Source organism: Mytilus galloprovincialis, chromosome 14 (assembly GCF_965363235.1).
Source record: "Mytilus galloprovincialis chromosome 14, xbMytGall1.hap1.1, whole genome shotgun sequence".
NCBI lineage: Eukaryota > Metazoa > Mollusca > Bivalvia > Mytilida > Mytilidae > Mytilus > Mytilus galloprovincialis.
Window position 1 is genome coordinate 53,055,041 of NC_134851.1, and position 27,795 is coordinate 53,082,835.

Below are 27,795 nucleotides of genomic sequence, written 5' to 3' on the forward strand. Positions count from 1 at the left end.
TTTGAAGCAGCATTAAACTATGTTCAAAATCTTCAGTTAGATTATCTGATAATTAATTACTTTTTTATCAATAATACAACATGTTCTTCTATAAAAGTTCATTTTTAAAATTACATAATGAAAAAAAGATATATCCTGTCTGAAATTATGGTTCGTTTTTTTCTAGTAAAAAGTGATTGTTTACATTTTATTTGGCGGAAAACTTTAAAAAAAATTCATAAAAAATTATACCAAAACAATTAACATAGGCAAAAAAGATACATGTATTTCAGAATGAGGGTTGGATCTTTTTATGGCTTTTAATTGCCATTTCTTTACTGAAGAACTGTGACTTTATTTCATATTAGATTTTATTAAACATTCTAATGTGCTGTTGCTATATTTTGAGTGTGTTGTTTAATTCTGCTAACATTATTGCTATTTTTGCTGCTTGCCATTTAGCTGTGCCGTCTGCTCCTGAGGGACCACTTGTCATCAGTGATGTCACACATAAGAGCGTAGTGATCTCATGGCGACCACCAAAGAGTACTGGAGGACTTGAACTGACTGCTTACATCATAGAAAGACGAGAAGTCAAAAAGACATCCTGGGTTAAAGTAGATAGAATAAAGCCTAAGATAAGAACCTACTGTGTACAAAAGCTTGCTGAAGGAAATGAGTATTATTTCCGAGTATTTGCAGAAAACAAGAAGGGATTGAGTGAACCTTTACAGTCTGCCGAGGCTGTTTTGATTTGCCGTGATGCAGGTGTTTGCCTTTTGTTTGCTTTTTATCTTTTTGTGTGGTTTAAGCATTAAATTTTTAACAAAGTTACCGTACTTAATTTGTCTTTATCATCTCATTACAAGAAATATTATTATATTGTTTTTTATAAGGTTCATTTTTTAATACATTGAAGTTTTTAAAATTTATTATTAATTAAAGTTAAAGAAATTCATAAAATGAAAATGTTGTTGTTTTATGATCATCAAATTAATTATTTTTAAGTCAATAAATTGGACTCACATACACAAAGAAAAATTACATTAATGTGGCTTATTGTAACCAGTCCAATTTTACTATTAGGTCCACCCTCTGCACCTGTAGGACCAGTCCACTTCACCGTGGTAACTGCTGATTCTGCTACATTTAATTGGTCACCACCAAGAGAAGATGGAGGCAGTCCTGTATCAGCTTACAGAATCTTATTATCTATGGATGATTCTGATTGGTCAGAAATTACCAAAGTGGATAAATATGTCAAAGAATACACAGCAACCAAACTTGAGGAAGGACACAACTATGTGTTCCGTATCATTGCTGTCAACAAAGTTGGAGAGAGCAAACCTTTGGAATCTGAATCTGTAACTCCAAAGAAACAAGCAGGTAAGTGATTCAAAAAAAAATTGATTGTTACAAATAATTCTCATTGTCTTCAAATAACAATTCACTCTCAAAACACTTAACTGCAGTGAGACAAATTTTGTAAACATTATTGCTGATAACATTTTGTTACGCATGATTTTCTTCATGGTCGTTTGTTTATGTGTTACATATTTTATTTTTCGTTCATTTTTTTACATAAATAAGGACGTTAGTTTTCTCGTTTGAATTGTTTTACATTGTCTTATCAGGGCTTTTTATAGCTGACTATGCGGTATGGGCTTTGCTCATTGTTGAAGGCCGTACAGTGACCTATAGTTGTTAATGTCTGTGTCATTTTGGTCTTTTATGGATAGTTGTCTCATTGGCAATCATACCACATCTTCTTTTTTTTATATTCATGCTTCAATTAAGTTAGATTACCTTGTATTAAAATGTTTTGACACTTTATTATATTTCACATAAAAAGTAAGGTATAAAATAAAATTGAGAATGGAAATGGGGAATGTGCCAAAGAAACAACAACCCGACCATAGAAAAAACAACAGCAGAAGGTCACCAACAGGTCTTCAATGTAGCGAGAAATTCCCGCACCCGGAGGCGTCCTTCAGCTGGCCCCTAAATATCTTATTTCATTTCACAAAAGTATAACTTTTAAAAAAAAAATATTTTACAAAAACATAATGTTTCATCTATTCATTTCAAAAAATATATGATGTCTCATTTTATATGAATTATAGGTAAACCATCTAAACCAGTTGGACCTATCAAAGTACTTGATATCCAGCGAGACTCAGCCACCATTGAATGGCAAGCACCAGTAACTGATGGAGGTTCTCCACTCAAACATTACATCATTGAGATGAGAGAGGCCAAACGTAACACATGGAAGAGAGTCACTACAATTGAACCAAACATAACAAGTTATTGTCTGCAGAAATTGTCAGAAAATGTGGACTATTTCTTCAGAGTGTTTGCTGAGAACAAAATTGGTATCAGTGAACCATTAGAAATGGACCAACCAATAACAATCAAGAGTCCTTATGGTAAGATTCTATTTGCTGGCTAGTAGGAATGTACATAGGAAATGATGATATGTACATGCATATAAAAAAATAATAAAACCTTGCATAGCCTTAATCAATACTGTCATGCTTAAAACACATGACTTTGTACAGATTTTGCAATAAAATTGGGAATATGATTGAATAAATTTGTGATGTAAAATATGTATTTAAAAAAAAAGAACAGAAAAAATAATTCAAATATCTTCTTATGATTTGTTTAATTTTCTAAATATTAGGAAAAACACCTACTTAAGAATGCAATAGAATTGGTAACCAATGAAATATTTATTATAAATTTTAGAAAAACCATTAGCACCTGTGGGACCACTTGAAATCTCTAATGTCACCCTGGATTCTGCATCATTGTCATGGAAACCACCAAAGAATGATGGTGGAACCCCTCTAACAAAATACATCATAGAGGTCAGAGACACTCGTAGAGCACACTACACAAAGGCAGGCGAAGTCAAGCCAGAGGTCACAACTTTTACTGCTGGAAAACTTCTGCTTAACAATGAATATATGTTCCAAGTGTCTGCTGTAAATGCTGAAGGTCAAAGTCCACCATTGACCTCAGACAAAACTGCTAAACCTACAAAGAAACTCAGTGAGTCTTTTAATGATTGAAACTATTAAATTTGTACTGAAACTTTGTCTAGTTATAAAAATTATTGCTATTTAAATTCTTGCATATTAACATTACACAGTCAATCGGTGTTTTGCATTTGCGCCAATCTGCATTTCATTTGCACCGATTTTTTTCTTTCATTTGCACCGATTTAACTTTTCATTTGTGCCGATTTTTTACAGGTAAAGTACAGGTGAATGTTATATTTCATTTCTCATCATTGACCTCTTCCATTAGCCAGTTGTACAAATGATATGAATTGTCAATCATAACATGTTTATGACTGTTGTCCTCTGCTCACAACGGGGAGGTGGAAGTAAGATGTTGAGTAGGATAAATCAATTTTAAAAAAAGTAAAAACCTAAGATGAAAGCACTCTGTTTTTACTAAAATGATGTATTAAAAATTTATTTAAAACATTAAAATCCATAAAAACGGAATATATTAAAACCATAAATCTGTTCTTGCCCGGTATTTAGAGACAACACATCAAATATATATTCCTTTCTCGTGATTCAGTCTCTTCTAAATTTGTCGAAAATAACGATGTTCATCTTTTCTTTCTCTGTCTTATGTACTGATGAGGGCATTTCTAAGAGTTCGCATTTTAACAGACATGATGGCCTGGATTTTCTTAACTTAAACATAAGTAAACAGCATTTATAACCAAATTTTACCAATATACATTCAAGGTATAGTATATGAACAAGTATTTACTCTCCTGTGTTAAACTGTAAATGCAATAAGTAGCAAATATAAAATCGGCGCAAATGTAAAAATGAAATTAGAGCAAATGAAAGAATGACAATTTTAAAAATCATCGCAAATGTCATAAGCCCCAGTCTATATGAGTTCATTCTTTCAAAATAAGAACTATTGTTTTGTTTGATCTTTATTTTGTTATTTTACTTTTCATCTACAGGATAGCTCAATAAGATAGCTATATTTTTCTGGTAAATTCATATTCTCTGTTTATGTGTTCTCTCTGACAAATTTTGCTTTAGATAAAAAGAGGACAGAAATGTTAGAATAATGGTCATTTTATGTAAACAGGTCCTCCATCACCACCACAAAATGTCAAGGTCACAAAAGTCAGCAAGAATACTGCCCATCTTGAGTGGTCTCCTCCTGTCAGTGATGGCGGCTCTAAGATCCGTCGTTACCAAGTCTGGAAGAGAGTAGAGATGACCGAAGAGTGGGTCAAGGTCACAAAATTAGAGCAGTACAAGACCAGCTATGTAATCACTGACCTTGAATATGAAGTGACCTATGTTTTTGGTGTCACAGCTGAGAACGATGTAGGAGTTAGTGAGAGATGCGATACTGACACTTCTGCCAAGATACAGAAACCATTAGGTAATTAAGCTCTTATAACTTAGAGAAAAGGAAAAAGGGACATATTGTTTTAATAACATCAGCATTTTCAAATTTAACTGATGAGTAACAAGAAAAATAGTAACCAAATTCAATTAAAGTTCATTACATCATCACAATAATTTTAATTTACATTAAAAATTACATGTAAGGGAGCTACCATTTGATTTTTATGGGGGGGGGGGGGGCTAGGATGAAAAATTTTGTCTGGCATTTTTTGTAATCTCTGTCCTGCCTTTTTATTTTTCACTCTATTTGGTCCTGCCTTTTTTTTATTAGTTTATCCTGACTTTTTTTACCTAAATTGTCATCCTGCCTTTTTTTTTTTGCAAAGTGTCTCATCCTGCCTTTTTTTTTTACTCAAAACTCCTGTCCTGCCTATTTTTTTCAAATTTCATCCTAGCCCCCCCCCCCTCCCCCATAAAAATCAAATGGTAGCTCCCTAAGTAAAGAAACATGAATTGTATCCCAAACTGTCAAACACAGTCAAATTTGAGCAAAAAGCAACACTTGAATTGTTTTTTGACATGAGTTTGTTTTATGGTCTGTCTTATAACCAGATGATATTATTAACATTTCAGAGGCACCATCACAACCAGTTGGTCCACTAGAAATATCAGACATTGACAAAACAAAAGCCAAATTGTCATGGCAACCCAGTGAGAAAGATGGTGGATCACCCATCACTGGCTACATTATTGAAACACGTGCGGGATTAAGATCTACTTACACTGAGGCAGGAAAAACTAAACCCAATGTTACAAACTTTGAATTGACTGGACTAAAAGAAGGACAAGATTATTTTGTACAGGTCAAGGCCATCAATGAAGTTGGACAATCTAAACCTTTAGATGCTGAAGCCTCCTTCACTGCCAAGAGTCCATACTGTAAGTGTTGAGTTTTTCATGTATTTCATCCTTGTTTTATCTGTATCTTATTTTGAACTTTAAATAATTTGTTTTTATCACACAACTGTTCTATTGGTGCTGAATCACATTCAATCTAATTTCATTTCTATATAACTTGATTTCTGATTACTTAATAGGCAGTCAGGGGCATGTCAGTGATGAGTGTTGCTTTGTAGCATATAACATAGCCTTCTCTATAGTATTTGAAATGTTAAAGTTTCCAAAGGCTTACAAGTTTTTGTGAATTGGGTAGATTAGATAATGCTTTCCTAACCACACATATAGATGGAATTCTAAGTGAAAGTAAAGAATTTAACCATTGATTTTTCTAATAGATTGAACTGTGAAATAAAAAACAATTTTCAGAACATAGAAAGATAAAAATAAATGATGACATTTTGTACTTGTAGCTGTACCATCCTTACCAAAAGATTTCAGTGTCAAAGATTCTACAGGAACAACTGTTACTCTGACATGGAAAGCACCAGAATCAGATGGAGGACGACCAATCAAGATCTACTTCCTGGAGAGGAAGGAAAAGAAGTTTGGACCATGGGTCAAGGAGAGAAAGATCAAGGCACCAACAACAGAGTTCACTGTTGAGGGACTACATGAGGGTGTGGACTACTATTTCAGATTGTCAGCAGAAAATGATGAGGGTTCCAGCAAACCTGTTGAACTTTCCCAAGTCATACAACTTAAAAAACAACCAAGTAAGTTTTAATACTATTTTTTTTGCATGAAATACAACCCTTTGGAAATATGAGGGAAATTAGATTTTTTGATAAAAAATATAATTTGATAGAATTTTAATGTATAATTTTGGGAAAAGATAATGAAGGTAGTAAATAATAAAAATGTTCTACAACTAAATTGTATGCAACAACTTTACTTTAAAGTCATTTAAACATCGTGGAAATTCTTTTAGATTTGATGATGAATATTTAATTCCTCATTGTTACATGTAATGTTGAGATCCTACAAGTGTTGCCATTGGTAGCATAATTATGTATTTAATTTGGCTTTTTTTTTTAAATAGTTGTGCCAGACATGCCTGTTGGACCAATCAAGTTCACCCACATTGTTGAAACTGGTCTCACATTAGAGTGGTCACCACCAAGAAACAATGGAGGAGCTCCCATTACTGGATACAGACTTGAACTGACCATTGACAGCAAGATCTGGACAGAGGTCACTATTTGTGATGGTCAAACTACTAAGACAAAAGTCAGTGATTTGACAGCTGAGCAAACTTATAGATTCAGAGTCATAGCCATTAACAAAGTTGGAGATAGTAAACCACTTGAATCAGCGGAAGTAACTCCAACTAAACCAAAAGGTTTGTAGATTTCTGTCTTCTTTGGCATTTATGTTATAATGTTTTCTCCAAAATTGAATAATCAAGCAGAAAATATGAAATAATTCTTCATCTTTGGAACTTTTTATCAATAAAATATATTTTCAAATTTTATTATTTTTGAACTATAAAGCAATCAATTAGGACTATCTTGGTGAGCATTATAAGGGTAGGAATATTCTACTGTTTTCTTGATAAATTCAAATTATTTTACCGTACCTTTAGACCTTATATGTTTTATGTTTGCTTCAGGTCCACCAGGCCCACCAACACATCCTTTGATTGGAAAAATATTGTCACGTGACTCTGTAGAGTTGTCATGGCAACCTCCAAAGGAAGATGGTGGTTCACCAATCACAGAGTATCTTGTGGAGAAGAGGGATGTGCAAAGATCTATGTGGTCTAGAGTTGAAAAGACAGATGGCACCACTTTGAAACTTCTTGTGAAAAATCTGGATGAAGGAAAAGAATTTTTCTTTAGAGTATTTGCTATTAACAAACATGGACAGAGTGATGCTCTAGAAATGCCTAAACCAATTATGATGAAGAGTCCATTTGGTAAGAAGCAAATTTTATAAACAAAATTTTTAGAAAAGGATTTTTGTGTCATAAACTCTCTTTTTTTGTATTTTTAGGATTAACTTTTGTTAACTTGAAGAAAACATGGGTACACAAAATATAAACAAGAATTAGAAAAATACTTCTTTTGTTTTTTTGTTTTTTAAGAATAAACAGTTCCAATAAGCTTTCTTTGCCTACATAAATCAGTTATGAATATGACTAAAAACAGCAACATAACAACAAGAAAAATCACAGAAAACATAAATTTGATAAATGTCAAGTTACAGTCTCCAATGAAAAACGAGTGAATGGCATGAAATCCATCCAAATCTGAAAATATTAAACAATTTACTATTTTAACAGATAAGCCATCAGCACCAGAAGGACCTCTGAAGTTCTCCAACCTGACAGAGAATTCTGTAGAATTAACATGGAAACCTTCCAAATCTGATGGAGGAACTCCGATTACCAGTTACACCATAGAGATCAGAGAATCCAGACGTTCAATGTGGGGAAAGCATGGTACTGTAGAGGCAACAACTACCAAATTCACTGCTAAGAAATTAGTAGTGGAGAATGAATACCTCTTCAGAATCAAAGCTATCAATGCTGAGGGAGAAAGTCCACCATTAAATGGAGAGGAATCTGTCACTCCAAAACAGAAACTTGGTAAGAATCATTATATGTAATTATGTTATGATAAGTGAAACTTTAGTGTTTTCAAATAAACTTAAAATAATTATTCATAATACACATATTGATGAGTAATCTAAAATCTAGTTCTTGACATTTATGTGCAATGTTCTAATGAAACAAGAAATAAAATAACTGTTTATTAAAGTATATATATTATAAAAGTAAATAGAAACAAAATTTCAGATACATTTTCATTGATTTGTCAACACTGTTTTATAGATTGTCCTGGTCCACCCAAAGACCTTAAAGTCAGCAAAATTGATGAAAACGAAATCACAATTGAATGGAGACCACCCAGTAAAGATGGTGGATCCAGAGTTAAGAAATATCAAATTTACATCAAATCAGAGTCTACAGAGGACAAATGGATAAATATTGCAACTGTTGATTCATTCAAAACTTACTTCACAATTCTAAAATTAGAACCTAAGAATAAATATTACATTGGTGTGACTGCTGTAAATGAAGTTGGCGAAGGTGATATGGCTGAGACTGACAAAACCTACTCACCAAAACAACCAATCAGTAAGTTTGTTTGTGATCAGATGACCTTTTATGTAAAACTGACAGATTTCTTCTGAATCAAAAGATGTTTTTCATTCTAATTTTGACATAACTCTTTATTTGTTGATGTGTTAATGTTGTACGATGATATAGTAGGAATTTTGAGTCACCTTTTTATGTTCTGCCTATTATATTGTGAGCTATTAAACTTTTCAGTCCTGTGTCCCTGTCAATCTTTATTTCCATCATGTATCATGTTGAAATTTTTATATTAAGAAGTTTTAGTGCTTACAATGATGTAAAATTTTATGAAACTATTTTTAGAACCACCTTCACCTCCTGTTGGACCATTAGAGTTCAAGGACATCCAAAGGTCATCTGTAACAGTATCCTGGAAACCAAGTGAAGATGATGGTGGATCCCCTGTAACACACTATCTTGTGGAGAAGAGAGAGAAAACTAAGAGCACCTGGAGCTACCTTGAAAAGATAAAATCTACTACAACTAGGTACACCATGACACACTTAATAGAGAAGACAGAATACTTTGTTCGTGTGAAATCAGAGAACAAAGCTGGTTTATCTGAACCATTGGAAGGACAGGAACCAGTTATTCCAAAGAATCCATTCAGTAAGTTGTCACTTAAAACATTAAGTTATATCATGTCAAAGGGAAGCAACTGATTATTATCAAGCTCTTAGATTTACTTCAAATAAAGAAAGCAGTAAGGGTAAACTGTTTTTGTAGCAGAGAAGTCAAAATGAATCAAGGTCAGTTCATAATTGGAAATTATGTAGTTTCCTATTGTTTCAGGGAATACCTAATATAAAAAAAAGCTGACTGTCATTGAGACAATTGTCAACCAGTGTTCAAATAAGGGATGTTAGCAGTCATGTTGAAAAGCAAGATTTTCATTTTTGCCATTTAAATTTCAGTGAAGTTGTTGATATTTAAGTCTTTACCTTTTTTCTTTTTAGATCCACCAGATATGCCAGAAGGACCACTTAAAGTATCCAATGTCACAGCCAGGTCTGCTGAACTCTGCTGGAAAGCACCAAAGAGTGATGGTGGTAAACCTATCAAACGTTATGTGGTAGAACAACGTGACATGAAGAGAAACAATTGGTACCAAGTGGACACAGTACGTCCAACAGTACATACACTGACCCTTGATAAGTTAAATGAGGGCAATGATTACATGTTCAGAGTTGTAGCTGAGAATGATGAAGGAAGGAGTCAGCCACTGGAGACCACAGAACCTGTAACACCAAGAAGAGCTCCAGGTAAGGATTATCTCCCTTAGATTGTAGAAAAAATTGAAATAGATATGGGTTTGTGAAATAGATAAAAAAAATAAAATAAATTGGGAAATATCATAGAAGCTGTTATTTGTAATTGTTCTCAAAAAGATCTGCAACCCTTTTCATAATAATTTCTTTCAAATACAAATTGTAATTGATTCTAGTCCTTTTTTCTGGATTTTATATGTGAATATTAAAATCACTGAGAGAATCATAATAATTTCATGTTCTAATTTATTATTTGGATAGACGTTTACAATTGTGTCAAATTAATTCCCTCTATTTTTAATGATCTTTAAAGACTTTGAATCTATTTTTTGCTAAAAGAATGTTCTTTCATTACATATGAAGGTTGGAAGGTAATGTAACGGTCATTTACTTATTAACATTTAAACCTGCAAAATGTAATGACACATTATATTTTACTTACAGTGAAACCAGGCAGTCCAGGCAAAATTAAGTCTAGCAATGTTACTCCAGACTCTGTGACTTTGACGTGGAGTGCACCAAATGATGACGGTGGCTCCCCTGTCAAGAAATACATCATAGAGGCTAAGGATGGAAGAACAGGAGAATGGGCAGTAGTAGCTGATGTACCATCCAAAGTCAGCCAGAAAACAATACAAGATCTAGAGGAAGGTGTTGATTACATGTTCCGTATCAGTGCTGTTAATGACATTGGTCAAGGTCGTCCTACAAACTTGGACAAATCAATCAGACCAATGAGACCTTTAGGTTTGTATAACATTAAATTGTTTGGCAACATTTATATGCTTTTACTTATTCTTTAAGTTTTCTTCGGTTTAAAGCATTTAACTTCTTTTTGCAGAAAATATCAGACATGCTGAATTTAGAAAAGATGAAGAAATATTACACAAGATAAGATGAATAAATGCTTCACAAAAAAAGATGAAAAAATGCTACACAGTGGTAAGAAATGTTTGATTTATATTGTAGAAACACCTGATGCTCCCAAAGGACCACTTAAAGCCTATGATATCAAGAAAGATTCCATATCATTGTCATGGCAACCACCTGAATATGATGGTGGTAGTCCATTAACAGGATACATCATAGAAAAGTTTGACAACAAAGTAGGAGGTTGGATGAGAGCTACAAGACTGACACCTGATGTCACGGATTACACAGTGACTGGACTCACCCGAGGACGGGAGTATAACTTTAGAGTTTACGCAGAAAACAAACTAGGAGCCAGTGAACCAATAGAATTACCAGAAGCAGTAATTGCTAAGAGTGATATAGGTAAGAGAGAATGATAAATACATTATTTGTACTTTTAAGTAACGTTTTAAGCCCAGTAGCTGATTACGTTCAAACAACTGGTAAACATCTACCCTACCTCAACCTGAATTGATTACACAGGATTATCAAAATGAATTACAGCCATTTGCAATAAGATGAACTTAATCACCCATTTGTGTTAATTTTAAAATAGTGTGATTGTGCTGAGATTTATACCTTACATTTGACTTTTTCTGACCTCAGTATAATATAATTGATAAAAAATGTAGCATAAATTGATCCAAATAGATATAAAAAAAAAACATATAATGAAATAAATTTAGATCTACATTCAACTTTACTTTAGGTAGAGATACAATACATGAATTTTGTTTCAAATATGAATTATCCTAATTCAGTAAATAAATGTGTTTTAAAAATTTACTACTGAGATTATTACTTTTCAGATGTACCATCAATACCAAGAGCCCTTGAAGTAACAGAGGTGACTGAAGACAGTGTGACCTTAGAGTGGTCTCCACCTGAATCTAATGGTGGCGCTCCAATCATTGGTTATCCCATTGAAAGGAAGGAACCAGGCAAATCTCAGTGGATCAGAGTAACCAGAGTAGAACCTGATGTCACATGGCATACTATCAAAAACCTACTAGAAGGAAGAGGATATATATTCCGTGTTTATGCAGAGAATGCTGAAGGATTGAGTGAACCTGCTGTTATTGACAAAGCTGCTGTTCCAGAAAGACCACTAGGTATATAGTCATTTATTATATCCCGCTTTGAAAAAGAAGGGGTATACTGTTTTACCTCTGTCCATCCATCAATCTGACCATCCTTCCAATTAATATTTTTCATCACATCTCTTTCAAGAACTATATCATAAGGATTTCTGAAATTTAGTTTCAGGGTTTATATAAGTCAGCTAAACCATGTGATGTGTTTTCATATTCATCACTCAACAACTTCCTGTTTACCTAACATATTTTGGCTGGGGTATCATCAGTGAGCTGCAGCTTGCAGTTTCACTTGTTTCAAAATGATTTTATTTTGAATTTGCATATAAAATAAAGGCACCATATGACTTACAGATATGGTTTACTATAAATATTTGATTGAACATGGTCAATACTTAAAAAACACTCAGGTTAAATGAATTAGTTATTAGATAAGGTAACTTTGCTGTCAGTTATAAATAATATGACTTTCATATTTTATAGAACGTCCATCACCACCTGAGAAATTGGAAACTATGGCTATCGAAAAAGACTCCATCACAATCCGCTGGAAGAAACCAAAATCTGACGGTGGTGCTATCGTCAATGGTTATATCATTGAACAGAAAGATGACAAATTTGGTGACTTTACAAAGGTCAAGGATGTTGGTAGTACAGTACATATATATAAAGCCAAACATCTATTAACAGATAATGAATACATGTTCAGAGTCAAGGCCAAGAACTCAGTGGGTGTAGGAGAACCTGCTGAAATCAAGGCTATTATACAACCAAAGAAAGTTATTTGTAAGTTTAATCAGTTAATGCTTTAAGCTGTAATAAAAAAAAATCATCAAAGATTGAAATATATCAAATGGATAAAAAAAAAACAGGGTTTTATGTACATGCAATAATCAGGGAATCCAATAATTCATTAGTAAAAACTAATTTTTATCATTGCTTTTATGGTTGTTCTACATCTTGATGCTTGCTGGATCATTTTAAATAATTAGCTTTAAACCTCCATTTCCTGTTATCATACAAGTACCATTTCATTTTATTTTGTAGCAAAACCATCTAAACCAAAAGGACCACTTGGAGTATCAGATATAACAGAAGATCATGTTAAATTATCATGGCAACCACCAGAAAAAGATGGTGGATCCAATCTAACAGCTTACATTGTTGAAAAAAGTGAAGCTCAACTTCCAAGATGGCTGAGGGTTGCTAGACTAGCACCAGATACATTGTCTGCAGATGTTGACAACCTGATAGAGAAGAAAGATTACTATTTCCGTGTCATGGCTGAAAATGAGGCTGGAATTGGACCTGCTTTGGAAAATGACCAAGCTATTGCTCCAAAGAGTAAATATGGTACGTTTTGATATTTTTTTACTCTTTTTTTTCAATTAAATTGTTTTATATCAGTAATGCTATTTATTACAAAAACAAAATATGGAGTTCATGGAATAATGTCCAAGACTTCACTATGTTGATGCTTTACATTTTACATTTGCTTTGGATTTTCAGGCCCACCAGGTCAACCCAAAGGTCCATTGAAGGTTAAACCACTTACCAAGGACAGTGTTACCTTGGACTGGAAGCCTCCTACAAGTGATGGTGGATCACCTGTCACATCCTATTCTATAGAGAAACGTGAAGGTACCAGACACACCTGGTTCCATGTTGCAAACACCAGAGGAACTGCTACTGACTACACAGTGACTGGTTTAACAGAGAATAAAGACTATGCTTTCAGAGTGTATGCTGAGAATCGTTACGGAAGAAGTCAACCATTAGAGTCGGACCTAATGGTTGCTCCCAAGAAAGTTATGGGTATGTATTCAAACATTTGATTTAATCCTAAAATCAAGCTGACTTTGTTTCTGTTATCAAGTCATTTCAAACAGGTGTAACATATTTTCTGATTTAAGTTGTGATATTTTTGAATATTTTACTATTGTTGGTTGATGACAGTAATAGACATCATTTTAATTCATTTTACTTTGATATATTTGCATTCAGTTTTATTTAACTCACTAAATTATGAGTGATTGGTCTAAATTAAGTAATTGATACTTTTTTATTACTCAATAAATTGACTGAACTTTTTCTCTGTAGAGCTACCATCACCTCCAACTTCCTTAAGAGTCAAGGACGTAACTAAGGACTCTTTGACCTTAACCTGGGAAGCCCCAGATTCTGGAAAGAAAGGACTAACTGGTTACACGATAGAGAAACGTACACCTGACAGTGAACACTGGGAACGTGTAACTCGTGTTCCTCCTCTTATCAAAAGCCATCATATAAGTGATTTACCAGAAGGAGGCACATTCTATTTCCGTGTGTTTGCAGAAAATTCAACTGGCGTTAGTAGTCCAGCTGAGTTAAAGAAACCAGTAGAACTCAAAGGAAGAAAAGGTAAACTTAGGATATAGTAGAATTGTAATTCTCCAAGATAATTTCTACCCTCACCAAAGTATTTGAATGAAGATTCTGAATAAAATAAAAAATATTAATAATATTAAAAAGATCTGAAGATTACTAAATACGTAGAGGTGTCCAAATTTAGTGTGTAAAGGTATTAAATCTGTTTACAGTTAAAATGTATGGAAAGAAGAAAAAGGGAGAATATACTAGTTCTTAAAATATGTTTATAAAATATTTTAAAAGTGTTTCTTATTTTTCTTCTTAGATCGTCCAGGAGCACCGCCCAGTGCACCAGAAATTACGGCACTTGGACCCAAATTTGTAGAGTTATCATGGCAACCACCAGAACATGATGGAGGTTCACCAATCATTGGTTACATGTTAGAACGTCAAGATGTAGCCGGTAGAACATGGATGCCAATTAACAAAGTACCAATATCGGACACAAAGTACAAAATTAGTAACTTATACGAAGATATTCCATACCGTATCAGAGTCAGAGCTGTGAATGACGAAGGAGCCAGTGAACCATCTCCTGAAACTGAACAGTTTTACTGCAGGGAACAGAAAGGTACTGTTTACAAGTGTTAAATTACCCAAAACTACTTAATACAACATTATCATTTCTCATTGTATTATATGTTGAAAGTTAATAACATTTCTAAAAAATAAATGTTTAGACTATAGAACCCTGTTATTCATTTTACTACCAAATTGATCATTAATTAAGTGTTATAATGTTTTAACTTGTACTATTTTAGTGATGGAAGCTCCTCAATTCTCCAAGAAGATTGAAGACCTGTCAGCTATAGATGGAAAAGAGGCTAAATTTACCTGTGAAGTCACTGGTCTACCTATACCAAATGTTTCCTGGTTTGTATTATAAAAAATCTCATAAAGTGCTTGTCTTTTGACATAAGTTAACCTTAGGATTTGTCTTATTCCAGGATAATAAGAATAAACATTACATGAATAAATGTTTTTGGTATAATTTCTTAGATTTAATCATTTGGAAAGATAAAAAAGATGTTTGAAAACTGTGCTGTATATGGCAAAATGATAATTTAAATTTGATCACTGTAAGAACAGTTAGTAATTGAAAAGGTTTTTGTGTATTTACCACTGATAAAATTGATCATCTATGTAAATATTTTTGTTGAATTTATGTTGCTGGACTGCTTACTGAATATTCATGGACTGCTTACTGAATATTCATCACCTCCTTTCATTGAAATATGGTTTTTATCTGAAATAGGTACAGGAATTACCGAGAGGTATTTACTGGTAGACACTACACCATCAAGAGTGAGAACGGTGTCCACACACTAATCATCAAAGATGTGGAGGAAGGTGGCGATTCTACCATCGAATGTGTGGCAAAGAACCGTATGGGATCAGCCACAACCAAGGCTAGGATGGAAGTTCTAGGTACATATATTACCAGTTTTATTTTTCTGTTTCAAACGGAAAATAACTTACATCTGTTTAAATTTTAGAATTTTTTAATCAGAATTTACATTATAATTTCATTTCTTTAATATCTTCTTCTACCTATAGAAAGAAATTTCATACTTAGCAAACAATATATTTTATTTTATTTAATCTATTTCACAAATTAATAGAAAGTAATTTAGAAGAAACAGAGTGAGGTAGTGTGAAAGAAAGGAATGTCATACTTATCAAAATATGTCTTTGTTTTCAGTACATCCAAAGATTGTTGAAATACCACCTAGATACCTTGATGGACTATACATCTGTAAAGGGGACACAATCCAGGTCAGAAATCAGTATCGTGGCAAACCAGAGCCAAACGTTACATGGTCTGTGGAAGGAGAAGTTATTGAACGTAAACGTCGTGTTGACATTAAAGTGACACCTAAACACTCAACTCTGACTATTAATGATTCAGAAAGACCAGATAGTGGAACATACAAAATACAGGTGGAAAACAAACTTGGAAGTGACTCTATTAGTATACCAATCAAGGTTATAGGTAAGTTTTTAAAAACTAATAAAATATACATATCCTACTTTATATGATGTTAACCTGTCAGCTGTGCTTCTCCTGATACTGTTGTAATATAACTCATATGTATGCTTCCTCAACAAATGTACAACGCAATGTAATGTAAATAAATGTTTTTCTGTATACCTTTGGTCAACTAAGGTGATACCAGAATAAAATGATACATATAAGTCATTGAAACTTTTAATTTTCAACTTCAAACATGTCAACTGTTTTCAAGTCAGAATACTGTCATATTCAGAAATGTAAATTTGAAATATTGGAAGTTTTATTGATTTATGCTTGACTTATTAACAGAACGTCCTGGGCCACCAGAAGATAAACCAGTCATTACTGGTGTCAACAAGTTTGCCATTAAGATGACCTGGAAGGAACCAGAAGACAATGGTGGTGCTCCAATTACTGGTTACATTGTAGAGAAATGTGATGTACAAACCGGAGCATGGAGACGTGCAGCTACATCTAAAACACCCTTCTCTGCTGTCGATTGTCTGGAGGAGTTTAAAGAATACAAGTTCCGTGTTTTAGCTGAGAACATGATTGGAATCAGTGAACCAGGGCCTGAATCAGACGTAATCCTAACAAGAGAACAAGTACCTGATGTCGACTATGACAGCATGTGTAAGTTCCATAGAGGACAATGGAAGATTTTATATAAAAAAATTGATATATTCCTTTCACTATATTCTGAATACATTTTAAATTTGTTTCAAAACATTGTAAAACATCTTTTAGCTATAAGAAAAACTTTCTGCATACAACTGTTATTCAGTTTTGTTTTGTATTAGTAAAATACTTTTTATACCATCAAGGGAGATAAATGTCATCTTGTTTTTTCTTACTGATTCTTTGATATATGATTTGGGTTTTTTTCAGATGACGCCAGCTTCAGAGGTAATAATGTTAACCCAGACCGCATTAAAGGTGACGTCCTTGGAAAATACATCATTTGTGAAGAAATTGGACGGTGAGGGTTTACACTTGTTTCATAGCATTAATTTTATACTATATAATATATATTTCTTAAATTATTTGACTTCAATAATTCATTATTTTTTTTTAATTTCAGTTGTCTATTTATTTTTCTGTCATTATAAACTCATTGATTAACCAAAAAAGACTGACTTATTATTCAAGAGAAACTTTCTTTTCAGCAATGTTAATATTTTTCTTTATGTATTTTTTTAGTGGAGCATTTGGTGTTGTACACCGTGCCATTGAAAGAGCAACCAATAAGAACTGGGCTGCCAAATTTATTCGCTGTAAACCACACGAAAAGGAGATTGTGAGACATGAAATAGACATCATGAATGAACTACATCATGCTAAACTCTTACAGTTACATGAAGCCTTTGACCAAGCTGGAGAAATGGTCACCATCTTAGAATTGTAAGTTTGTAAAGGAAATATAGTAGAAGCATTAGATGGGGTTAAACATTGATATTGTTTTGCTACTATTTCTGTATGACAATAATGTCAAAATAAATACAAGAAATTACCCAAAAATTATTAGAGAGTAAACCAGACCACACACACCAACAACAACAAACATATTATGTAAAAAAAATTTCTTCTAAGAAAGTGTGCTCATCAACTTTGGTTCAGCCAACAGAAATGTGGAGGACAAAATGTATGAAGCCAATTTAGTATGATAATTCCAACGATTTTGAAATAAACATACTTCTTATACTTTTCAGGTTGAGTGGTGGTGAATTGTTTGACCGACTAGTCCAGGAAGACTTTGATTTCACAGAACAGGACTGTATTACCTACATGAAACAGATCTGTGAGGGTGTCAGACACATGCATAGACAGAACATCCTACATCTTGACCTCAAAGTAAATGTTGCATTTAACCATGTTTAAGAATATTTTATGAAAATGTATTTTTCTTTGTTAAAATTTGATAGTTACATTTAAAAAAGTTGTATCCGAAAGCAATGCCATACATTCTAATAAAAAAGCAACCAAAAGAAGTTTAATTTTTTTTTTTTGCTCAAAATCAAAACATGATTATACATTTTTCTCTGTTCTTTGAAGATGAAGTTTTCTGATTTTCCAATTATAATATTTCAGCCAGAAAATGTGATGTTTGTTACCAAGGACAGTAATGATCTAAAGATTATTGACTTTGGTTTGGCCCAGAAATTAGAGGAGGGAAAAACCGTCAAAGTACTTTTTGGAACAGCTGAATTCTGTGCTCCAGAAATCATTAGCTTTGAACCAGTCTCCTTCTCTACTGACATGTGGGCTCTTGGTGTTATGTCATATGTTATGTAAGTATGCCATTTGTTTTGGGACTTTCTGTTTTGAATTTTCCTTGGAGTTCGGTAATTTTGTTATTTTACTTTTTACACTTACATGTGGCTACTTAGTACTATAAGTATATTACATTGACATATTGGGTACTTGGTGTTATGTTGTGTCATGTCATGTAATTATGTGTTTAATTTCATAAAAAAAATATATATATATATAGCATGGTTGTTATTGAATAAGATAAAATCCAGTATTCATAAAGTTAAATTATCAAATACTTTTGCTTGTATCTTGCTTCTTATTTTTAGTATCTCTGTTCAGTGTTTATTTTATACAAACCATAACCAATCTCTTTTCTATTTTACAGTCTAAGTGGATATTCTCCTTTCGCTGGAGAGAATGATTTAGACACCTTTGCTAACATCACACTTGGTGACTTTGACTTTGAAGATGAGGTATGGAATGACATATCTGACGATGCCAAAGACTTCATCCAGAAACTAATGTTGAAGGACAAGAGCGATAGATTGACAATTGATGATGCTCTGGCTCATCCTTGGCTCAATGTAAGATCTATGTCCATTTTCTTCTTTCTATTTTTGTTTAGTTGTTGTAATTAATTCCCATCCATATATTTAGTGAGGTTCCTGATTGTTATCAATTTTAGAAAACTCACTTTAAATCTATTATAGTGATATCATTTAAAGCTGCTGTAGAAATAGGGATGTGAAAGTTAGATTTAAACCACCATTTTGCTTTGAACAGATTTTTTCAAATATTATTTGGAAAATTCATGGATTTATTTTTTTTTAATCTGTCCATTTTTTTTAATTTGACATTTTTTTCCTCATCAGGAATCTCAACTTTTGGTTTGCTTTTGCTTTGTTTTAGTTCCCATCTTATCACTGCTAATTATCTCATTCATTTGTCTTCATTCTTTTTCCTCTTTCTTTTTTCTATATTCTCTTACAATACATTTATTTATTTGAACTTTATTTTTTATCTTTTAAATATCTTATATATATTTTATTTGTTTTGACTTTTTTAAAAACTTTTTTTCCATACCAAATTACTTATATTTTTACTAATCTTCATTGACCTGTATTTTAGTATTCTATCAAAGTTTAATTCATTCAATGTTAGAAAGCTCAAGTTTTAGCTGTTTTATTTTAAATGCAAATTTAGAAAGCTTAAATTTTAAATGTTTAATTTTAAATGCAATAGATAAATGAAATATGTTTGTAATACTTAGATAAAGAACACATTTGCTGCATATGCTTTCATCATACTTTACATGTACTATAGAAATAGTTCTAGACATTAATACATTGACCATGTAAAGAAGTAAATAATTAATTAGATAAAACGCTAGCATTAATATCCTGCTGCTGCTTTTTTAGCCAAGAGAACCTAAAGATGATGCCAAGACTCTCAAGCATGTGAGTATATGCTGTTATTGCGCATTTTATCAACTATTCAAACAACTACTGTAAATTCAGAAATTATTGCATGCACTTATTATTGCGATTTTGTCATTTTGGACTTTAATGCAATTTTAATTTTTGCGATATTGAGAAAAATTCTGTTTAATTCATAAACATAAGTTCAAAATGAGAGTTTAAATTACCACAATTATAACCCTCTCACATTTTTCGCAATAATAAAACGTCGCAATAATTTCTGAATTTGTAAAAATATGTATGGTTATCTCCCTTTAAAAGGAGTTTTTAACAAAAAGTTAATACTGATACAAACATTTATACATACAGGTATTATATAACACAACTCATCAGTTTCTTAGTACTACCTTCTAAATGTTTTTTGTCTTTGAATATTTTGTAGGAGGTTTATTTATTGAATATTAGAGTAACAGTACCTATTTTAAGCTTTATTTTTTGAGTTCATGTTTTATAAATGCATGTTTTTAAAAGATAGAAAAACACATATTTGTTATACATCATCATGGAAAATAAATTCACAATATCTCATTACACAATAAATGTAAAATCTTTTGATTTTGAAAATAGTTTTTAATTGCTCCAAAACCTGAGTGCCTGATCTGTTTTTCGCAAGAAGTGAGATTTATTGTCTTTGTGTTTATAATATTTGTTAACTCATCACTATTAGTTATGTTTTCTAAATACAAATATCAAGAAAACAATGGTCAAACTTTATAATTCTTTACTGAATCATAGATATTGATATCGTCTTATTTTGATGTCATATCACATAATAATGTATACAGGTTTTCATTTTATCTGTTTCTTGATGAATCTTTTTAAAACTTAATGCAGGGTGCTGCCGAGAAGAAACTCACAGGCAAGAAATTGTCAACACTCCATCACAAAGACTACCATGACAAACATAGACACAAGGAAGATGACCTTGACCTATTACCCATTGGTAAACTGTCCAGAAATAGCGCCATCTTCAGGAAAGAAGGAGATGATGGTGTATTTGCCAGGAATCTTGTAATGGGTAAGCTTTATGTACATAACAAAAATTGATAATTTGCAACTTCAAAACTGTTATTAAAGTATTGTTAATAGAAATCATTCTTATTAAATTTTCCTCACAGATTCCAAGGATTTTTTTGTGATTTCTATAAAATTTCTGTATCAAAAACACAAAACAGAAGAAAATAATAATTTTACCAGGCTGTATGTATTTTTACATCTTTATGGCAGAATCTCTTCTTTTTAAAATCATGATTTTATATCTCTACATGTGCGTTCTGTTGTTTCCATTCGTACAAATATACATGATGCTACGATACCAGAATGCAAGTTGTTCCTAAATTTTTCAAGGTTTACACCTCTTTTAAAAAAAATGTATATTTTGAAGCATTTTATTTAATAGATTGTACTAATTTTTTTTTAGAAATGCCACCCCATGCTCCTGTTGTTATGGAGCCTTTGACAGATACTGATGGATATGAAGGATCCCGTGTAGAATTAACCTGTAAGATCAGTGGGAAACCTTCGCCAAAGATCACATGGTTCCTTAACGGAGATGAGATCTTAGAAGATAAGAAATATCACATGTTATACAAAGACAATTATGCTTCATTGTTAATAAATGATCTTGAAGTAGAAGATGCTGGTAAATACCGCTGTAAGGCTGTTAATGAATTTGGAGATGTGTCAACAACAGGAAAACTCAGTGTTGATGGTAGGTTTTCACTGTAATTTTTTTTTTTTTTTTGGGGGGGGGGGGGTTGTATTACAAAAGCTTTAATAGATAAATGAAGATGTGGCATGACTGCCAATGAGACAACTCTCCATCCAAGTCACAATTTGTAAAAGTAAACCATTTTAAGGTCAATAAAAATATTTTAGTCGAATCTTGATAAATATTAAGAAAGGTACCTTTCTTAATATATTAATTTAAGAGTACAAGGAAGACATGAAGTATTCCATCAATCTAGAATTTCATTCAAATATCTATATTTTCATAAATTTCATGTAGATAATTCAGAGCAGTGACTGGTGGCTCATAATGGTACTCTGCTTTTTGAGGTCAAATGCTTTTTGAGGTCAAATGAGAGAATTGCATATATTTTTCATAGTATATCCCATTTATATTCATTCTTAGAGACATAGTGAAAAAATCCTTGCAATTGAATCCCCTTTAATTAGAAATTTCTCTGTGGCTCTCTACTTCTTTCATGCAAGATACATATGATCAGTATATAACATATTGTCTTATTGTAGAAAAGAAACACAGGAGAAGAAGGAAGAAACCAGAAGATGAAGCTATTGCCAAGATGCAGTAAGTGTTTTATAACGGAATGACCATCCCAACTTGTGACAGAACTTTTATTATTTTTTAGGATAATTTGATATATATGTTTGACTTATGCTGAGTTCTGAGTAATTCGAATTCGATTCGCATTAACTAATTTGAATTAGTTTAATTCGCATTCGAACATTTTCGTCCTAACATCAATTCTAATTCAAATTACAATGCACGTCAAATTTGTTTTACTGTCCAAACGTCGTTAACTTTGAATTTGTATAATAACAAGAATGTATTTCTAATTCAATTGAGTAATTCGAATTAGCCAATTCGAATCAATTTGAATTAAAAAAGAAGAGTGTGTGAACGCGATTAGTGAATTCGATTCGCATTCAATTTAAATTCAATTCGAATTAAATGTCCGTGTGAACAACGCATTAAAATGAGATTCTTTTATTGAACTTTATCTATTGGTTAAATAATGCAGAAATTCTACTATTCTCAAGGATTTGAAATTTCTTTGAAACAAACAAACAAAAATCTAGTTTATATTTGGTTGATCTATAGACTATATAGTATGTATGTTTTATTACAGATATCCCCGACATGACTATGATACCAGTTTGTTAGACAATAGTGTGCCACCATCATTCACTCTGCCACTGATTGACCAAGTCAAACGTGTAGGAGAGGCACTAGAACTCACTGTAACAGGTCAGTGTAAATATTGATAGAAAGACCTATAAAAATTCCTAAAGACAAATAATTATTACATTGCATTTTTTCAGTTTATCTGGAATTTAAGGAAGAGGCTTTTTGTCTTTTTTTTTAGATACTTTACAAAAATAATATCACATTTTGTAGATGTTTATTAATTTTGTACCTTTATCATACCCAATGTTGTTTTTTCGTTTTGTTTTTTTATTGATATCCTTATTGTTTTTCAGTAACGTGTCGTCCAGAACCTGATGTGACCTGGTACCACAATGGTAAAGTGATTAAATCCTCCGAGAGATATGACTTAGAACACATGAAGGGTGTATATCGTCTCATTATACATGAGATTGCTCCTGAAGATGCAGGACAATGGCAGTGTGAGGCAGTCAATCCGTATGGAAGTTCTATGTGTTCTTGTGAAGTTAAAGTCATAGGTAAGATTGGCATTGGTAATTGATCATAATTCTTTTAACAAAAAAATTATTCATAAAGTATTTCTTTTTTTCTAAACCACAAATCACTGCAAAACTAGCAAGGTAATTGTTTCATTAAGGATTTTTTACTGATTAGGTTCTTCTTTTTTTTTTATGAAGGTAAAATCTGCCTGCCTGAAATTTCTTTCTGTTTTATTACATATATTTTTATATTGTATTTATAACTTCATTTTTTCAGAAATCATCCCAGAAGGAGCTGTTCCACCTAAATTCACCAAAGGATTAGAGGATACTACTATTGTAGAGGGTAACTCTGTAAGACTAGAGGTCCAGGTCAAGGGATTCCCAGAACCAGAAATAGAGTGGTACAAAGAAAGACGACAACTGTTCTCTGGACGTCACTTCACAGTCTCAACTGAAGGTGACCTCCACGTATTAACTATCAGTGATACCTACCACCAAGACACAGGCAGATACATGTGTAGAGCTGTCAATGTTGTAGGCGCTTCTACAACTGAGGCCATTCTCCGTGTACAAAGTAAGAACATTTTATTGTAACTTTAAAGAATGAATAAACCAGTGCTTCAGTAAAATGTTTGGTTACTTACTTTGAACATTATTAAATCTCATTTGCAGGGTTCCATTTGTATACTAACTTTTACTTAATTATATTTTATTTACAGGTTTCATGGAGAGGGCTTACATAGGCTAAGCCTGTTGAATAAAATACTGTTTAAACTATTTGTTTCTGTATAGGTTGTTACGTCCTAGCCATACATATTCAATGTGATTTGATTTTATTTATACCAGTATGACAAATTGAAACCAACATTTTAATTTTAACAGTTTCTTAAAGTTATGTTAGAAATAATAAGCTGATTTTTGTAGACACATAACATACATTGAGCCTTTTTTAATGAGTTTTTGTATAAATTTATCTATTCCAGAAGCACCAAAGGAAGATGAACTTGATTCCTTCCAATCACCATCCACCTACCAGCCAATCAAACCTGTCACAGCAGAAACCACGGAAACACCAATGAGAAGGTTTAAAATAGAAACACCACCAAACTTTACAGCTAAACTGAAGGACAAGACAGTCTCTGTAGGAAATAGTGTCACATTCACCTGTACAGTAACAGGAATACCTAATCCTAAAGTCACATGGTACAGAGACGATCGTGATGTCACTAAGGAGTCACGATATCTCGTCAGGGTAGGTTATCCTCAAATTATATGTTATTGAGGTATTTGTAATGAGAAAGCCCACTTCAATTTGCCATAATTTCTTTTCTCTTAATAGTACATTTATTTATTATTTTCACAGCTGAGAAATAACCTTTGTCTGCCTTTCATTTATGATATGAAAGATATAATAAAAATATAAGATTTATTCAATTGTTAATCTAATGAGTGTTTTCTTTTGTTCTTTTTAAATGAATATTTTTCCCTTTCTTTCCAGAACAAATATGGTTTGTTATCACTAGAGATCATGGATGTTACTGAGAGAGATATGGGACAGTTCACATGTAAAGCTGTTAACAGTGAAGGGGAGGCAACCTGCACGGCTTCTCTTGAAGTTGTTGGTGAGTAGATAGAAGTAAAATTAACAACTTCTTTTGACAGATTCAATTTTAGTGATTTGTAGATCAAACTTTTAAAAGATGTACCCCAGTTTACAGAAAAATGCTTACTATACAAACAAATTTTAATCTGCTTATAAAAATAGAGCATTTATTCTTTTATTTTAATTTTTTATGAAAAAGATGGAGTTAAACAATCAAGCACAACAAATAGTTTTAGGGGCCAGCTGAAGGACGCCTCCGGGTGTGGGAATTTCTCGCTACATTGAAGACCTGTTGGTGACCCTCTGCTGTTGTTTTTTATTTGGTCGGGTTGTTGTCTCTTTGACACATTCCCCATTTCCATTCTCAATTTTATTTTTTATTGATACAAAATATTTACAAAACAATGATAGAATTTGTGAAGATAAAATGTTTGTCTTTCAGCTGCTGAAAAGGAACCATTAAGAGAACCAGTGAGTAAAAGAGCCCAGTTTATTGAACCATTACATGACATCATAGTTATGGCTGGAGAGGAGGTCACATTTACTTGTAAAGCTACAGGCAATCCAACCCCAACATTTAAATGGTAAGTTTTACCTAAAAAGTAAAATCACAAAAATACTGAACTCCGAGGAAAATTCAATCAGAAAGTCCCTAATCAAATGGCAAAATCAAATGACAAAACACATCAAACGAAAGGACAACAACTGTCATATTCCTGACTTGGTTGATAGTTTGGCTTATCAATAGTTTGACCAAGATTAAATTGAATGGACATGTAAAAACTCATTTAATACAAACATGTTGGTCTGTTTTTGTTGTTCTAAAACTGCCAATTGGTTTACCTTTTTGTCCTGTCTTCAACATAGTCTATGATGCCTATTCAGAGACATTACTGTATCATATGTTTATATCATTACTTCAATTTTTCTGAGGGCACTCATATTTCACGGTGTATAGTGGAAATGTCAGACAAGCCAGTTCATGACTTAGTTAAATGTTTTGATTATATAACTTGATTTGATGTTTTTATTTTTATAAATTATCAATTTCAATGAAATTCTGATAGGAGGACATGGATTATAGTCTGCAATGACATAAATTTCTGGGGAAAATGTGCTATATTGCCAAAAATATATTTTCCATTTCTTGTAAATGATTTGCTTCTCTAACAGACTATTCTCTTATAACTTTACAGGCAGAAGGATGGTACAAACATAACTGACTCACGACGTATTTACATCGGCTCTGACAGTGATGGTGTTGCTGAGCTGGTCATCAGAAGTTCACGGGTCAGTGACTCAGGACTCTATGGCATCATGGCTCAGAACTCATATGGACATACGAGATGCTCTGCTAGTCTCAAGGTCAAAGGTCAGTATCATTCATATTCATGTATAAGCTTTCATGTTAAAAGAGTTTTTTCATGTCAGAAGTCCAAATCGTATTGATTTTGTTTACAATAGATTTCACTAAAAAGATGCAGGTGAAATCATAATTTGGTATTTTTTAATCAACAAATTTCTAGAAGGTGAAAGTATACATTACTATTATGTAAAAAAATGAAACTATAAATTTATCCAATAAAATATTATTGTGTTTAATTATTTCAGCCCGATCCAGTTCCAAGTCACCACCATCAACACCAAGCTATTCTGAGGAGGAAGAATTCTCCATGGCAACAAGACTTGAACGTACATACGACAGGAAGAAACCTGTGGATATACCAGGTGGACGCCCACCACACTTCACCTTGGCCCTTCCCAAGGTCATTGAATTAGATGAAGGTGACAGGTTACATTTGGACTGCTCTGTAGAGGGCTATCCTAAACCATTCTGTAAGTAGTAATATAGACTGCTTGACACCAAGTTTGATTGAAATAATTAAATATTATAAGTAGAGATTGATGCACTGAAAGATTTTATTTCATTTATCCATTTTGTTGGTTTTTAAAGGTATTTTCAGAACTACAACTTTTCATTTGCAAAATATAAGTCAGGAAGACATTCTGAAGTATTTCTGAAATAAAAGTAAAATAATTAAAAATTAAAAACAGTTCAAAATAATTGCTTCATTGATGTTTATAATGATTTTAATAAATGTTTATACATAATAGACTTCATTTTCATTTTAATCTATTTCAGTAACCTGGCACAAAGGAGTACGAGATCTGAAATATGACTACCGACACAAAACAACTTCTCTCCATGGAACCTATACCATAGAACTACAGGAGGTTATGATGTCTGATGCTGGAGAGTACACCGCTAGAGCCTCTAATGCCCTCGGGGTTACTGAGGCTAAATGTGTAGTCAAAGTCAACAGAAAATCTAAATATAGGTTAGCATCAAGTGTGTTCTTCAAATCTGTAGAAAACAAATTGATAATAAATGTATTTAAAAACTGGAAAATCTTAGTAGATACAGGACAAGATCTTGTATATAAACTCATCTAAGCTGAACTCCTTTTAAAGTATGATGCAAGTATTTATATGTTTGTTTTTAAATTGGGGGTGGGGGAGTATTTTGATATATACAATAAAGTTAATGTGTGAAGAAGTAACTAAAATTGATGTTTTGAATACAAGAAACTGTATTTGTTCTTACAGAGAAGAAGTACCAACAGATGAAGCATTGAAAGCTGCAGGTGAGTTCTGGCAATTTGATTCTCAAATTAATTTTGTGTGCCAAAATAAAATGTGTGTTGTCTCCCTTACACCATAGTTTCTATTAAAATTTCTATTAATATTTATTATGAATTATGACCTTTTTTTTTACATTTTTTTAAATTAAAGTACCTTTTTAAATTGTTTTGTATGATTTTAAAAGTCCTTCAATTCATTTTCAGGAGAATACCATGATAATAAAGGATTTGGTACATATCTTTTCTCTGCA

The 27,795-nt window shown here is 32.5% G+C and overlaps 1 protein-coding gene across 22 annotated transcripts in view; it reads left to right on the top strand.

Moving 5' to 3' along the window:
- The window catches only part of LOC143058355 (uncharacterized), a 295,609-nt gene that overhangs the window by 252,666 nt on the left and 15,148 nt on the right, over nt 1–27,795 (top strand). For 21 of the 22 annotated variants that reach the window (XM_076231837.1, XM_076231830.1, XM_076231829.1 and 18 more), the window contains 45 exons: nt 442–747; nt 1,066–1,365; nt 2,103–2,408; nt 2,731–3,036; nt 4,111–4,413; nt 5,013–5,318; nt 5,750–6,052; nt 6,379–6,678; nt 6,949–7,254; nt 7,621–7,926; nt 8,173–8,478; nt 8,782–9,087; nt 9,435–9,740; nt 10,191–10,493; nt 10,716–11,021; nt 11,468–11,770; nt 12,236–12,538; nt 12,800–13,105; nt 13,262–13,567; nt 13,853–14,152; nt 14,427–14,732; nt 14,923–15,034; nt 15,417–15,589; nt 15,864–16,154; nt 16,485–16,808; nt 17,064–17,154; nt 17,376–17,576; nt 17,885–18,026; nt 18,264–18,463; nt 18,814–19,012; nt 19,847–19,885; nt 20,741–20,924; nt 21,327–21,617; nt 22,160–22,217; nt 22,780–22,898; nt 23,132–23,335; nt 23,574–23,873; nt 24,283–24,551; nt 24,798–24,921; nt 25,345–25,486; nt 26,099–26,274; nt 26,514–26,738; nt 27,046–27,241; nt 27,510–27,547; nt 27,749–27,775. In XM_076231837.1, coding sequence (XP_076087952.1) covers nt 442–747; nt 1,066–1,365; nt 2,103–2,408; nt 2,731–3,036; nt 4,111–4,413; nt 5,013–5,318; nt 5,750–6,052; nt 6,379–6,678; nt 6,949–7,254; nt 7,621–7,926; nt 8,173–8,478; nt 8,782–9,087; nt 9,435–9,740; nt 10,191–10,493; nt 10,716–11,021; nt 11,468–11,770; nt 12,236–12,538; nt 12,800–13,105; nt 13,262–13,567; nt 13,853–14,152; nt 14,427–14,732; nt 14,923–15,034; nt 15,417–15,589; nt 15,864–16,154; nt 16,485–16,808; nt 17,064–17,154; nt 17,376–17,576; nt 17,885–18,026; nt 18,264–18,463; nt 18,814–19,012; nt 19,847–19,885; nt 20,741–20,924; nt 21,327–21,617; nt 22,160–22,217; nt 22,780–22,898; nt 23,132–23,335; nt 23,574–23,873; nt 24,283–24,551; nt 24,798–24,921; nt 25,345–25,486; nt 26,099–26,274; nt 26,514–26,738; nt 27,046–27,241; nt 27,510–27,547; nt 27,749–27,775 — 10,518 coding nt within the window. The remainder of the gene's footprint in view (nt 1–441; nt 748–1,065; nt 1,366–2,102; nt 2,409–2,730; nt 3,037–4,110; nt 4,414–5,012; nt 5,319–5,749; nt 6,053–6,378; nt 6,679–6,948; nt 7,255–7,620; nt 7,927–8,172; nt 8,479–8,781; nt 9,088–9,434; nt 9,741–10,190; nt 10,494–10,715; nt 11,022–11,467; nt 11,771–12,235; nt 12,539–12,799; nt 13,106–13,261; nt 13,568–13,852; nt 14,153–14,426; nt 14,733–14,922; nt 15,035–15,416; nt 15,590–15,863; nt 16,155–16,484; nt 16,809–17,063; nt 17,155–17,375; nt 17,577–17,884; nt 18,027–18,263; nt 18,464–18,813; nt 19,013–19,846; nt 19,886–20,740; nt 20,925–21,326; nt 21,618–22,159; nt 22,218–22,779; nt 22,899–23,131; nt 23,336–23,573; nt 23,874–24,282; nt 24,552–24,797; nt 24,922–25,344; nt 25,487–26,098; nt 26,275–26,513; nt 26,739–27,045; nt 27,242–27,509; nt 27,548–27,748; nt 27,776–27,795) is intronic. The other variant, XM_076231833.1, reaches the window with a different exon arrangement.